Source organism: Amblyraja radiata, chromosome 14, assembly GCF_010909765.2.
Source record: "Amblyraja radiata isolate CabotCenter1 chromosome 14, sAmbRad1.1.pri, whole genome shotgun sequence".
Classification (NCBI taxonomy): domain Eukaryota; kingdom Metazoa; phylum Chordata; class Chondrichthyes; order Rajiformes; family Rajidae; genus Amblyraja; species Amblyraja radiata.
In genome coordinates, this window is record NC_045969.1 from 15,861,199 (window position 1) to 15,876,310 (window position 15,112).

General features: G+C 40.6%; 1 protein-coding gene across 1 annotated transcript; it reads right to left on the bottom strand.

The window, feature by feature from the left end:
* Nucleotides 1–5,448: 5,448 nt before the first annotated feature.
* Nucleotides 5,449–15,033, bottom strand: LOC116980417 (uncharacterized protein C3orf38 homolog). The gene is made up of 3 exons (XM_033032599.1): nucleotides 14,436–15,033; nucleotides 7,576–8,042; nucleotides 5,449–6,095 (listed from the first exon to the last, which is right to left on the bottom strand). Exons 1-3 carry the CDS (start codon nucleotides 14,557–14,559, stop codon nucleotides 5,538–5,540), a joined length of 1,149 nt encoding a protein of 382 aa, XP_032888490.1. The 5' UTR covers nucleotides 14,560–15,033; the 3' UTR covers nucleotides 5,449–5,537.
* Nucleotides 15,034–15,112: the final 79 nt, after the last annotated feature.

Sequence of the window (15,112 nt, forward strand, 5' to 3'; positions counted from 1 at the left end):
GTAATTCTCTTATTTTAAAATAATAATTCTTCACAATGCAGCCCTGAAGGCACAGGCTGAAAATATTGTGAAAGTGGTTGTGATAACTCAAATATCCCCAGAACTAAAGCAATATTAAAATTGCTGTCTTAAACACGTATTCAGTGAATGTCAACCTTGCTGATTGAAGCTTTGGTACATGTTACACTTGTGCATGGCTTGATCGTACTCATGTAAGGTATGATTTGACTGCTTGGAATGCAAATTGAGTTTTTTGCTGTATTTCAGTGACCATAATAAACCACCCAACATGAGAGAGATTCATGTTAGCAATACAGCAATATACTGTGGACTGGCTGGAAACTATTTATTTAAGAAGGAACTGCAGATGCTGGAAAATCAAAGGTATTTGGATGATATCAGGGTCTGAAGAAGGTTTTCGGCCTGAAACGTTGCCTATTTCCTTCGCTCAATAGATGCTGCTGCACCCGCTGAGTTTCTCCAGCATTTTTGTGTAATCTTGGCTGTAAACTATAGTCCTTAAATCAAGGGTGGTAACCATTCCAACACTGATTGCAAGATGGCTGTTGAAAGCATTAGTTAATTCCAAGGTATACAATGTGTCAGCGTTCTCGAATGTTTGTTTGAAAACCCATTTCAGACAGGCAGTTAGAATGAGAGACATTCAGTATCCACATAGAACAAACATTGCCATATTTGTGTTGCAAATGATTCCACAAGATTTCGAGTTGAGAGGGATTTAGTCTTTGAGGAAAGTGGATTTGTCGTGGGTGGTAAAGGATCAGCAGTCTGTGACCCGAAATGTCAGCAATTATTTTCTTCCCGCTATCCCTGTTCCCTGCTAAGTTCCTCCAGAGGTTTGTTATTTGCTGCTTTAAGCTCAACACGACAATCTCGAGGCAGAGTGCAAAGCAAATTGCTGATTTTCAATTATCCATTTTGAGTTAACCCTCAATGTAATATTTTTGATTTTAAATCTCAAGCCCAACCAATTCAGGTGCTCCTTCTGCCCTATTTCAGAATATTCATTGCTTTTCTTCATCCTTTTCTAAATCCACGCCCAGTCCTCCTATTCAGTAGATAGACACAAAATCACAGCATGAAATTTATTGTTCTGGTAATGTTTGGTTCAATACTTGGCCTGGGCAAATCCACAAGACATTCCTGAGACATTGTAGACCTTAAATAATTCTTAATCAACTTGAATTTGCTAAATGATCTCTCTGCTGGAATTGTTAATAGTATTCTTAAACTAACACAAACATTTGGAAACAAGTCTCCAAGTCTGTACTCTGTCACACACCCACGCACACCCATACACGCCCGCACATGCCCACAAGCGCCTACAATCATCCGCCCAAACACACCCACGCCCACTCACACACATCCACACCACCCCTCGCCGACCCTCACCGCCTTCCCGGCCAGGCCAGGACCACTGAAATTGCTGCCCCCGGCTACCGACTCTCACCACCTCCCCGGGCGGGGCACCCGCAGCCACTGTCGCCGACCTTCACTGTCTTCAGAAAGCCACCAATGCTGCCACCCGTATCTCTACTCCAGACCCCCACAGGCCTCCACCAGCGACTCCGCCGACCCTCGCCTCTCCACCGGCCACCAGCAGGCCGGAGCCGTCACCTCACCAGAGTTCCTAGCGCAGCACGAGGCCCACAACCTCCACCATGCAGATAGCACGTGGTCTGACTCTGCTGGGTCCTAGTGCTCCCCTCTCCACTCCTACAGCGAAGACACATCAGTAGTGATGACTCTGCTGGGTCCCAGTGCTCCCCACTCCTCCAGTGAAGACCCATCAGTAGTAATGACTCTGCTGGGTCCCAGTGCTCCCCACTCTTCCAGTGAAGACCCATCAGTAGTGATGACTCTGCTGGGTCCTAGTGCTCCCCTCATCCTACTCCTTTCTTCCTCTTTTAATCAGGTTACCCCGAACACACACCTGCTAGTTAAAATTCCCCGCTTTATTACGGATCATAATTTCTACGAATTACATATAAAATGATGTAGGGTCACACAAAATGTGAATGCTAGTCTTTACAAAATATATGCAAACATTTTCTGAGATTTCAAAAAATTCCCGGGCCTCCCGGGCCCGGGTACAATGTACCCCCTGCAGCCCCCTCTCATAGGCCCTGCTCTGAGGTGCCTTTGCACCTTCAATTTCTGAATCCTCTCCCAAATTAGGAAATAGTGTACACCTTTATTCCTACCAAAGTGCATGACTATGATTTGCTATGTTGTAGGGATGTTACAAAATTTTGAAATTTTAACAATCAAGCCTGTAATTTATCCCATCAGATAAAGCATAAAAAGTACTTTAATTTGATGCCTAATTCATATCTTCAGTATTATAAAAGTTATGGCCATTTTCATACTCAGAAATTAGCATCTTGTTGCTTTTCCATTAACTTAATACAAAAGCTTTGATCGAGGACAGTCAATTGACATAAAAGTCCATAACTTTCTTAAAAATTAAGAGAACTGATTGAAATTTTCAGTTATTATAGATTGAAGCATTCTGAAACAAATATGATACATCGTACTTGGATGACCTGAAATTAAAGTATATAAAGAATATAATTAGATAATTACCTAATTAAGTAGCTAATTACAAAATTAACCGACAGAAATAGTAATAAACACCCAGACTGCCTCGAAAATTCAAAAATGTGATTTTCTCAAGGTCAGAACTTTAATAATATTGTATTACATGCTGTAAGTCCGTAACAGACAGGTAAAGAAATTACAATTTCTAGCAAAAGACCACGTCTTCATGGAGAAGATCGGCTGCTAGCTGGTACATTGGCATATCATAATCAGTAGCATCATCATAATCCTCAGACTGCAAACAATAAGCAACTCTGTACACCTTGTTTTTCCTCAATTTTTCAATTTTGGCATTGTAAACTACAAGTTTTTGCTCTTCAAACCACGCATGTCATGCTTTTCTGCCCACTACTTTCCCATTCAGACCTACTTTTTCCAAACGAGGTATACAAGTACAAGATGTGTCCATTTTTAAGATCCCTCTTAGACTTGGGCATGACAGAGAAATTCACTTAGATCTCTAGCTATGCCAAGCTGGGCATTTGGATTGACAATTTTGAATTTCTTCTTCGGTGGCATTTGTTTAAAATGTAAAGACAAAAAACACTGAACAGCATTAAGTAGTTTTTATTTTCCAATTTAGAAAAACAAGTAGAAATTATTTTGTTCAACAAAATGCCTAACACAAGTTAAATGTTAAAAGAAATAGTAAATACCTAACAAAAAAATAATATTCGTCAGTGTAATCAAATTAATTAAATTCATCTAAATTCAATTACTAGATCTAAACATCTATCCCATTCTTAAGAAAATGCCAAAAATATATATTTTTTTTAAATAGCCAAAGTATCCAAATAACAAACTGATCTCATTCACACAAGAATCCACAATATAACATGATTTTTAAATCTCACTTTGTCATGAATTTCTATGCCAAATCGAAGGAATTGAATGTTTAATTCCCATAAATTTTACTCTGTTGGTTTATAACTGCAGCAGGCAAGGGCCATTTTACACAGACATGTGTTCAAAATCCACAAACTTCCAAGATAATCAAAATCATTCTTTTTTGCACAATCATGTCATGAACATCTAAATTATCTATTTTTGTGTTATTCTCTATCCATGATCAATGTTTTCATACTATATATCTGACTAAAAACTATGTATTGTGGAAGTATTTAGTCAGATATTTAGTATGAAAATATTGACATGATTGTGCAGAAAATAATGAATTTGATTATCTTGAGAGTGGATGTTTGTGGATTATGATGCAGAGATCGGATTGTGGCCACCGCCATGATTTTGCACACTCACAGCCAACAGGCAAGACACGGCCGATATCGGGGCCTAAAAAACATATTTGCATCGTCAGATTAAAATAAAATTACAGCAAAAACTGGATAAGATGTTAAATAAACGTCCTACAGTACATACCTTTTATTTTGTCCTGAACTTGCAATCCGTGATTTTGAAGTCGTTGAAGTTGGGCCTGACTTTCATCCAGTGATTCAATAGTTAAGCAACGTTTAAAAAAAAAAAATAGCGACGGGATCACAGAACAAAATTTCTTCATAAGCTTGTCGTACGAGCAAATCCCTCTCTGACTACCACTAAAAACCTGCATTTTAATCACCACCCCATCCCCACAGCCTCTCGAGTCGCACGCACAGGCAGTGGGCAGATCTGGAGCGCCACTGATGGCAGGAATTTGTAACTACGCTATATGCTGTTTCCATTTGTCCCTTTTTTTTCATTCGCCCAACCTGTTCAAGATCTGTTTCCTCAACATTACCTGCCTCTCCACCTATCATTGTACCATTTGCAAACTTGGTCACAAAACCATCAATTCCATCTTCCACGAATCACCGGCGGCCAACCAGGAAATGTCCTCTTTATTCCGACTCTTTGCCTTCTGCCAGTCAGCCAATCTTCTATCCATGTTAGTACCTCACCCCTAATACTGTGGGCTCCTATCTTGTTTAGCATCCATACATGTGGCACCTTATCGAAAGCCTTCTGAAAGGGACGTGTAGGGATATGGGTCAAATGTGGGCAATGGGATCAGCTTAGACGGGGTATCATAGTCAGCATTGATGAGCTGAGCCAAAGGGCCTGTTTACATGCTGTTTGTTTATATTACTCCCTGACCCTATGAGACACATGCCATTTGCAGAACTGCAGAGGAAAGCAGGCCATCTTTGACCTAAAGGGAACATCACTTTGACAAAGTGAATTTAGTAATAATTAATTGTACAAGTGATCAATTGAAGTGATTGAAATTTATTAGCAGCCGATGCTCAGTGCTTTCATGACTGTTTGTATTAAGTTCATGTCTATTTTGTTTTAACAATGAAGTGATTTATGTTAAATGCACAAATGATTTAATTATAATGCTACACATTTTCATTTTATTAAATATATTGATCTGTTCGTTAGAAACTGTGAGCTTTCATGTTTTTGGACAGATTCATTTGCCTTTTGAAAAATCTATTGATTTTACAATTAGGTCTTAATATCACCATATTTAGGTAACACTGAAGTTTTGCCACAACTCTCATATATGAAAGTGATCTAATCTCAAAATTGAATGGGATAGTTTTCAACTTTATTATTCAGTGTCAGCCTGATGCAGCTAAATTCTGACCCACGGCCTTCGATTAGGTACCAAACCTTCAAGCACCTCTCAGGGTTGCAAAGGTGACCCGGGAGACCTGGGTTCAATCCCGACTACAAATGCTGTCTATACGGAGTGTGTACGTGCTCCCCGTGGGTTTTCTCCATGATCTTCGATTTCCTCCGACACTCCAAAGACGTGCGGGTATGTAGGTTAATTAGCTTGGTGTATGTGTAAATTATCCATAGTGTGTGTAGGATAGTGTTAATGTGCGGGGATCGTTGGTTGGTGTGGACTTGGTGGGCCAAAGGGCCTGTTTCAATGCTGTATCTCTAAACTAAACTAAACTAAAATAAATTTACTTAAGAAATGAACTGAATTCATTGAGATAGGCTTGCAGCTCAGGCATCTGAACAGACACACTGGGTTGGACGATTTGCTGCTGACCATTAAAAGCTTTCACCTGTAGTTTAACAAACCTGATTTTCCAGTTGTTCCCACAAACCGCTGAGCGGATGAGCCCAAAGACCTGCTCAAAAATACCCAGGCACTGCCCTTCCTTGTGAACAGTGCCGGCCACTGCTATGGCAACGACTCCGTATGGAGAGGTTGCACTTCTCATGCCGCTGTGGCTGATGTTTGGATTGAAGAGCAGCTGTTCATCTTTCACCAGGGACAACAGGCGCCGGCTGACTATCGCTGAACTCTGATGTTGTTCCGTTTGGATATCCCGGACGCAGTGGGTGAAATGCAGCATTGCATCGTCCCAGAAGTGCTGTGGGCCCCACGCTTCCGCCTGCTGTCCAAAGGAAGGGTTCTGAGAATTCAGGAGATGAAAGAACCATTGGCAGAACTCCTTGCCCATGTCACCGCTTTCGGAGCCTCCCACTGTCACAACTTGGGGCGGTTGCTGACTCTGGAGGGTGTTAAGGAAAAATAATAAATTCACTTTGTAAACGAGAAAGAAAATTACAACAAAGATTGAGTGAATATATTGAATGCCAAAAAATGGGGAGTTAAATAAGCATGCAGTTTTTTGTCGCTTAAGCATGCAGCATAGATCTTTTCAGCTCCGAAACTATTGACGTGACTCGACACCAACTCGGACTAAGTAGCCCAATCAAAGGGTGGCACATTAAAGCAGCTGTTAAAGTTGCTGCCTCACAGTGCCAGAGACCGGGTTCAATCCTGACCTCGGATACTGTCTGCGTGCAGTTTGCTCGTTCTCCCTCTGACTGAGTATGTTCCCTCTGGGTGCTGCTGTTTCCTCCCACATCTCAAAGACATGTGGCTTTGTAGGTTGAGTGGTCGCTGTAAATTGCCTGTAGTGTGTAGTGTCAATAAAAGGGACATAACATAAATCTAGTCTCAGACTAGTCTTCAGACCTCAGTCTGAATTCTCCTCTATAAAATTTCCCCTGGTGTGTGGGGTGTGGTTGCGAAGGTGGTATAACACAGAATGAAAGGACGTTCTTTTGGGAAGGAGATGAGGAGAAATCTCTTTAATCAGAGAGTGCTGAATCTGTGGAGTTCTTTGCCACAGTAGGCTGTGGAGGCCTAGTCAGTAGATATTTTTAAGGCAGAGATAAATGGATTCTTGATTACTACAGATGTCGGAGGTTATGGGGAAAAGGCAGGAGAATGGGGATAGGAGGGAGAGATAGATCAGCCATGATTGAATGGTGGAGTAGACTTGATGGGCTGAATGGCGTAATTCTATTCCTATTCCTTATGACGTTATGACCTTAACAAGCATGAACGGGTGATCGATGGTTGGCATGTACTTGGTGGGCCAAAGGGCCTGTTTCCATGCTGTACCTCTAAAGCCATTCAAACACTTCAAACATTATTTTGCTCTGGCTTTGGTACACAGTTATGGGTGCCATATTATAGGAAGGATGTGGAGGTTTTGGAGAGGGTGCAGGACATATTAACCAGCATACTGCCTTGATTAGAGGGATTAGTTATAAGGAGAGGGTGGAAAAACTTGGATAGTTTTCTCTGTAACATTGGAGGATGAGAGGAAACCTGACAGAAGTATATAAAATTATCAGTGGCATAGATAGGGTAGACGTTAGAGAGCATTAAAGTGAGGGGCAAAATTGAAAGGAGATGTGCAGAACGTCTCCTTCCAGTCTCTTCAGCTCAACAAGTCCATGCCGACCATTAATCACCCCTCACACTAGTTCTAAAAAAGTTACTCTACAAACTCTCACGGAATTTTTTTTTGTCTAGATAGCACGTAGTGTCTTCCTTTGAGTATTATGTTTTTGGAGCCGCAAAGGATTTCATTTATGGCTACGAACAATAAATCTTCATGAAATTCTAATAATTCAGAGACAAGGACATAAAATCTTTTCACGCTGCTAAATAACTTTTGATGCCACATAAATTACCGGTAGAATGTTCACATGAATGTTCATCTTAATTTTCATTTGGTCGTGTGGTTGTTTCAAAATTGGCACATCTGTTTGTCCTCCACTTTGTTCTTCACTTTTCTTTGCCTGTTTTTTCCTCTCCTGTTCCTCTGTCTGTCTGATCTTCCCAAACTCTCTTGTCTCTGTGATTATTGGCGGCAGGGGTGTTCGCTTTTCTTCTGCAGCATTTGTCACTAAATTCTGTACTACCGTCCGTTTTCGATCTGAAACTTGGAGTTCTTTTTCAGCTGTTAAATGCTTTCTATTCCAGTCCAGCTTCCACCAATAATGCAAAACATCACCAATAAGCTGTGGTTTGCTTGATGAAGTAGATACAGTCTCATCATGTTTTATTAAGTACTTCAATATTGACTCTCGCAGAACTTTCTTGCGTTTTAGGAGCTCTTCAGCACTTTGGCTGTGGGTCAGAATGACTCTGATGGCTTCTACAAGAAAATTTAAAAAAGATATGCATGATCTGTGCACAGTACTTACATTTGACAGAAAGTAATATTTTTTTCAAATTAATAATACATTCAATCATTAGCTCACAAAGAAAGTAAATGGGAATGAGAATATTACCAGTTGCTATATTTCCAGTAAGAGGATGATGCCCCGATTCTGGCATCAATAAGGAAGGAATGTGCTCATTGATTACATTGACACTGCTGCTAGGTTTTCTGCCTCACAGTTCAACCCTAGCCTCTGACACTATCTTTGTGGAGTTTGTACGTTCTCTCTGTGACCACGTGGGTTTTATCCCAGGGTTCAGGATTCCAGGAATAATTAAGATGTATGACACTATATGCCCTGATAATTTCTGGGTCATTGAGTGGAAATAAGAATATAATTAAAACAATTTCACACGATAGAATGAAATCCCATGTACGGAGTTTGTATGTTCTCCCCGTGACCTGCGTGAGTTTTCTCCGAGATCTTCGGTTTCCTCCCACACTCCAAAGACAAACAGGTTTGTAGGTTAATTGGTTTGGTATGAATGTATAAATGTAAAATTGTCCCAAGTGTGTGTAGTGATCGTTGGTCGATGCGGACTTGGTGGGCCGAAGGGCCTGTTTCCACACTGTTTGTCAATAGTTAACATGACTCGATCAATGCTGTCAAAAAATAGGCCAGGTGCTGAATATGTAAAGCCGATTTCAACACTGTGTAATAGATTAGCGAAGATTGAAATTATAGTTTCCTATGTGTAGGAAGGAACTGCAGATGCTGGTTTAAACCGAAGTTAGACACAAAACGCTGGATTAACTCAACGGGACTGGCAGCATCTCTGGAGGGAAGGAATGGGTGACATTGATGTAGATAAAGAACAATAAATAAAATATATGCATAAAAGTAACGATGATAGTATGAATATTGATTTCTCTCGCTTTAGGTAGCCCCAGCATATGCTCCCTCTCTATCCCTCCCCCACCCAAGTCGCACAAGCTTATTATTTTTCACCCAACAAACAGCTAACAATGGCGTTTCCTTTATTATCGTTACTTTTTTGCATCTTTTATTAATTGTTCTTTATCTCTCTACATCATCGTCTATATCTCTCATTTACCTTATCCCTAACCAGTCTGAAGAAGGATCTCGACCCAAAACGTCACCCATTCCTTCTCTCCAGAGAAACTGCCTGAGTTATTCCAGCTTTTTCTGTCTATCTAGAAAATTCCTATGGTTAGTCTATTTTCAGCAGCCAGGGTGCACAATAATGACAGCACCACTCCATCCCTGACAGTAAAGCAGATGAGTATTTGACAGCACTGGGCTTGTACTCGCTGGAGTTTAAGATGAGGGGGGACTTCATTGAAACTTTGTGAATAGTGAAAGGCCTTGATAGAGTGAATGTGAAGAGGATGTTTCCACTAGTGGTGGAGTCTAGGAACAGAGGCCATAGCCCCAGAATAAAAAGACGTGCATTTAGGGAGGAGATAAGGAAAAATGTCTTTAGTCCGAGGGAGGTGAATCTGTGGAACTCATTGCCACAGAAGGCTATGGAGGACAAGTCAATGGATATTTTGAAGACAGAGATTTATAGATTCTTGATTACTACAGGTGTTATGGGGAGAAGGCAGAAAAATGGGGTTGAGAGGGAAATATAGATCAGCCGTGATTGAATGCAGACTCGATGGGCCGAATGGCCTAATTCTACTCCTATCACCTATGAACTTATCAACCCATTAGTAGGGTAAAGGTGAGAGAGTGAAACAGCACTAGATGCTAGACCCTCCTTTTTATTTGATGAATAACTTTGTTGTCAGATGTGTCGTTACTCATTTCTGAGAATGAGTAAATTAATTAAGTGACAGTTGTGTATAGTTTCTGTTTGTTGTGAGTGAGACGCATTTGTTGTACATTTTTGTTTAAATACTTTATGGAGATACTTCAGGTTCAGGGGATTCTGGTGCCTTTATTTGTTTTGGAATCTTTTTTCTTCCTTGTGTCTCACGCAATTTCTGCCCATTTCTAATTGTCCTTGAAAAGAGGTGGCTGAAGGTTATTCCAACATTTTGTATGAATTCCACGATTTAGTCAAAGCTTCAATGAAGCTACACAGTATTTACAAATCAGGGCAGTATATGACAAGGAAAGGACTTGGAAAGGAATTTGAAGGAGCTGGAACTCTCCTGAACTTTCTGCCCTGGTGCTGGGTTTGTAAGAAGCTGTCATAGGAGTCTTGGTAAATCACTCCTACATGGAGTCAATTCCTTTTGTAAATGATGCACATTCACAACCTCACTGGCCCATTGATGGAGGAAGTGAACACTGGGGGAGCTGGATGTCATAATTAGGTAGGTTTCTTTTTATTGAATCATGTTGAGATTTTCTTATTCAGGGAATCCATCATGCTCCTACTTGTATTCTGTTGATACTGCAAAGTTTTTGGGAAGGCAGCAGATTAGTCACTCACCACAGAGTACGCAACATTTGACCATCTCATGTTGCCAAATCATAAGATACTTGGTGATTGTATGCTATTTCAAAGGGAAGTGGACAGACTGCTTAGTTAGATAAGATCAATGGCTTTCACTTCTCTGGTGCAAGTAGCATGTATCCTCATTTATTAATGGTGCCCAGACCTTCTTGCACCTGGGGAGCTATGAACAGGATGAACATGACATATAACGATGTATGAGTGGTTGGAAGGTACAACTTGAGACACATGTCATTTCATCTGATGTCCTCTTTGTTCTCAATCCTGCACCCCACCTCTTCCGCATAAATTTAGTTTAGTTTAGAGATACAGCACAGAAACAGGCCCTTTGGCCCACCGAGTCCATGCTGACCTGCAGATTAACACTATCCTATACACACTAGGGTCAATTTACTATTTTACCTACCCAATTAACCTACTAACCTATACATCTTTGGAGTGCGGGAGGAAGCTGGAAGATCCGGAGAAAACCCACGCGGTGACGAGGAGAACGTACAAACTTCGTACAGACAGCACCCGGAGTCAGGATCGAACTGGGGTCTCTGGCACTTCTACCTCTGCTCCACCGTGCTGCCCTTCTTTACTTGGTTCTTCTGTACTTCAATCTTGCTGCAAACTACTTTGCCACACCAACTGAGAGGACTATGATAACCAGTTGCAATGCTAATTTTTTTAGTTGCAGGAGCTGTCAAACGGGGGCATCATTTCAGGTTTTGCTTTGGGGGGGGGGGGCAAACTAGTCTCCCAAGAAGGGCAAACAAGATTATAACCTATCACTACATCCCAGTGTATAACTAGTACAATAAAACATATAATAATTTAATAATATGACAAACTACTGCACGGTTGCACTCACTAATTATCACAAAATATAATTAATAAGCAAGTAAAGAAAAATACGTTAATCATGTATTTTTCAGCATCTGGCTCGGTATCAACTCGCTCTGACTCTCCTGCAGCTCTAGATCTTCACACACTCACACTCACACTCACACTCACACTCACATTCACCCGCTCACTCACCCACACCCGCTCACTCACTCCTACAGGGAACCTCATTAGTGATGGGTCTTCCCCTTCCCACTCTTTCAACCAGGTTACCCGACCACACCCCGTTAATTAAAATTCCCGGGGTTTTTTGCCTATTTTGTTTACAAAGGTGCCGGAGCCTGATGATAACTCCATTTCTCTGTGTGTGGCTCATTTCTTTAATCTTGATTTGTTGTTGACATACCTTATGAAACCACATTATTTATTTTATTCCACATTCTGAACATTTTGGTCTAAGTATTTTGTTCCGATACCTATGATGGCAATTGATCATCATTCACATTAATGTGGGTCTGTGGTCACCAGAAGCTCAGACCAGATCAGAATGACAGATAATTTTCCTGAAGAAGACTAGTGAGGACAGTTTTTGCATCTGTCCAATAAGGCACTGTCTTTATTACTGATGAGACATATTTAAATATCTAAATTTTAATTTCCCAGTTGGCCTAGTGGTAATCAAGACTTTTTTGTTGAATCATTGATTTGGGGCTCTAGTTTATTAGTCCAGCAATTTAATTATCATGATTGTGTATTTATAATTAAAATCCTGTAGTGGACTTTGCATAATCCTATCTTAAACATATTGTGGAAAAACAGAACTGCAGATGCTGGTTAATACACAAAAGGACACAGAGCGCTTCAGTAACTCAACAGGTCAAGCAGCATCTCTGGGGAACATGGATAGGTGACGTTTCGGGTTGAGACCTTTCATCAGACGGATTGTAGGGAAAGAGGAAAGCTAGAAAAGGGGAGAGGCAGGACAAAGAGTGGTTGGTAATACTGTAGATCAACACAGGCGGGGGGGGGGGGGGGGGGGGGGAATAGTCAGATGATTGGAACAAAGTCTAGGGTTAAGAACAGAAGTTGTGAGACAGGTTTGAAGAATTGCGGGTTGTGAAGCCAAGGGAAGTAGCGGGATGGGGAGGAGGTGAGAGGAGTTGGGGCACAGGGGAGGGAAGATGGGGGGGGGGGGGGGTGAAGAGAGGGAAGGGTGTAGTGGCGAAAGGGGGGTATGGTGGGAGGTCACCTAAAATTGGAGAATTCAATATTCATAACATTGGGTTGTAAACTACCCTAGTGGCATACGAGATGCTGTTACTCCAGTTTGCGTGTTCTCACTCTGGCAATGCAGGAGGCCCAGGACAGAAAGGTCAGTGTGGGAATGAGATGGGGATTTAAAGTGGTTAACAACCAGTTGGCATTATTTCAACAAAATGGACAAAATTGTGTTCAAGAGACATTCTCCAAGGCATGCAAGGCAAGGTATGTATATACTAATGACTCATTTATTTATTTAGGCGTGGTACATGCTGGTGTTGGAGATATGAAAAAAAACCTGTTGCCTGGCTCTTTACTCTAAACATTAGGAAATGAAACTTAAAAGAAGCTCATGGTATTTTACTTTGTTTAAGGAACCTCTCGTGACAATTGAACAGGAGACGCGAGTCTACCGCGAGTCTACCGCTGTGACACCATGTAAAATGCCTTGCTTGTCACACAAAGTCTTTTACTAGATAACTTTATTATAAGCACTACACACACTATGCACTAGCTGTCCGTGGTCATCACTGGAGCTAGAGAGAGAGCTGGAGGTGGGGAAGCTACAATTATACAAGAGACAATGGGGAGTGGTTAGTAGCGGTGAGGTCACTATGTTAAAGGAGCATGCACTGATCTACAGGAATAAAACTGTCTGTTTCAATAAAATGTCCCTCAAGACCACTTTCACCAAGATGTTACTGGGACTTGTAGGCCTGAGTCATAGGGAGCTGGATAACCTGGGAACCTTTTTTCTTGGATCATAGGAGGTTGAGGGATGACACACAAAATCATGAAGGACATGGATAAAGTGAATGCTTGCAGTCTTTTTCTCAGGATAGAGGATTCTAAAACTAGAGGGTATAAGCTTATGATGAGAGGGGAGAGATTTGGGATGGATTTCAGGGGCAAACTTTTCACTCAGAGAGTAGTACATATCAGGAATGAGCTGCCAGAGGAAGTTAGAGGTGGATGCATTAATGACTTTCAAAATATATTTGGAGAGATATATGGATAGAAAGGGTTTGAGCTAAATGCCGGCAAATGGGACTAGCTTGGAATGCCAACTTAATCAGCTTGAACAAGTGAGGCCTGTTTCCACGCTATGTGTTCCTGTGGCTCTAAATTAAACCTAACATGTTCATTAATGGTAGTACATGACTTGGACAAACTGGGGCATCTTGTCTAAGATTATCATGTATTTTTGAGAAATTGTGAGAGGCGAGATTTAGTAAACTGCATAATCACAGCACAGTAGCATACAGAAATCTGTGAATTACATATGTAGACAGTAGACAGTCTGCATGTAGTTGCTTGATTCCATGCTGTCATAATCTATTTGTATTCTTTATACTAAAACATATGGCATTTACGACAAAGCTACATTTATGATCCTTACCAGACATTGACTTTAAGATAAATTAAAACTGGGGGGGAAAAATCTGTGAAACTCACCTTATCTTCTCTTTTTTAGAAAAATATACATTCACTAGAATATTAATAACTATAAATATATGCATTAAATAAATACCAGTATTTTTTAATTCTACTGAGATATTGCCAGATAAAAGTTCACATATTTAAATAAATGGAATACCTAACTAAGTGTAAACATACAATATTCCACAAGTAGTGAGTTGAGTTTATATAAAATAGTTTAAAAAGAAACACTTACATGCAAAAGATATTGAGATATTATGATACACATAAATAATTATAATCTATTTGCCAATTTACAGACAAACAGGAAAAGTTATTAATTCTGCACAAACTTCCAATTATATATTAATAATTGCGTGATTGTACTTACCATGGTAAGTCCAAGCATTTATCTTACTGGCTACGGTATCCTTCAGAGCCATCAAATTGCTGAAATCTAATAATTCTAGGATTTCAGAACATCCACTTCTTTGGGTAAATGAAAAATGGGACATTTCCCCCCCCCTAACTTAAGTCTCTGTGGTTACTAAAACGTTTTAAATTAACTCAGTTGGAAAATAAACATAGTGTGCCTCAGCAACAACCTATTGAAGGCAATAAAGTACTGTCAGTGGATCCAATTAGATGAAAGTGAAACAACTAAAGCAAAAATAGAATTGTACAATGGGAAATCGAAACTCAGTCAGCTGACCTAAACAGAAACCGTCATCAGCTGTACACCTACAGAATTTTTAACTGCTTCCTCGTCAACAGCTATTCAGCCACCCAAAATAATTACAGACAAGTGTTAGTCATAAGGTCATAAGTGATAGGAGCAGAATCAAGTCTACTCCGCCATTCAATCATGGTTGATCTATCTCTCCCTCCTAACCATTCACCTGCCTTCTCCCCATAACCCATGGCCATGGTCATAGTCATGGTTATGGAATGATACAGCACGCAATGTACAGTGCCCTCCATAATCTTTGAGACAAAGACCCATCATTTATTTATTTGCCTCTGTGCTCCCCAGTTTGAGATTTGTAATAGGAAAAATCACACGTGGTT

Bases quoted from the DNA above. Each gene is read 5' to 3' on its own strand.
- LOC116980417 (XM_033032599.1), bottom strand. From the start codon at position 14,559: ATGTCCCATTTTTCATTTACCCAAAGAAGTGGATGTTCTGAAATCCTA. The intron at 8,043-14,435 runs GTAAGTACAATC...ATTTTCTTGTAG, and splicing joins AAATGCTTGGACTTACCATG to AAGCCATCAGAGTCATTCTG. The intron at 6,096-7,575 runs GTAATTTATGTG...AACACCCTCCAG, and splicing joins TTCATGTGAACATTCTACCG to AGTCAGCAACCGCCCCAAGT.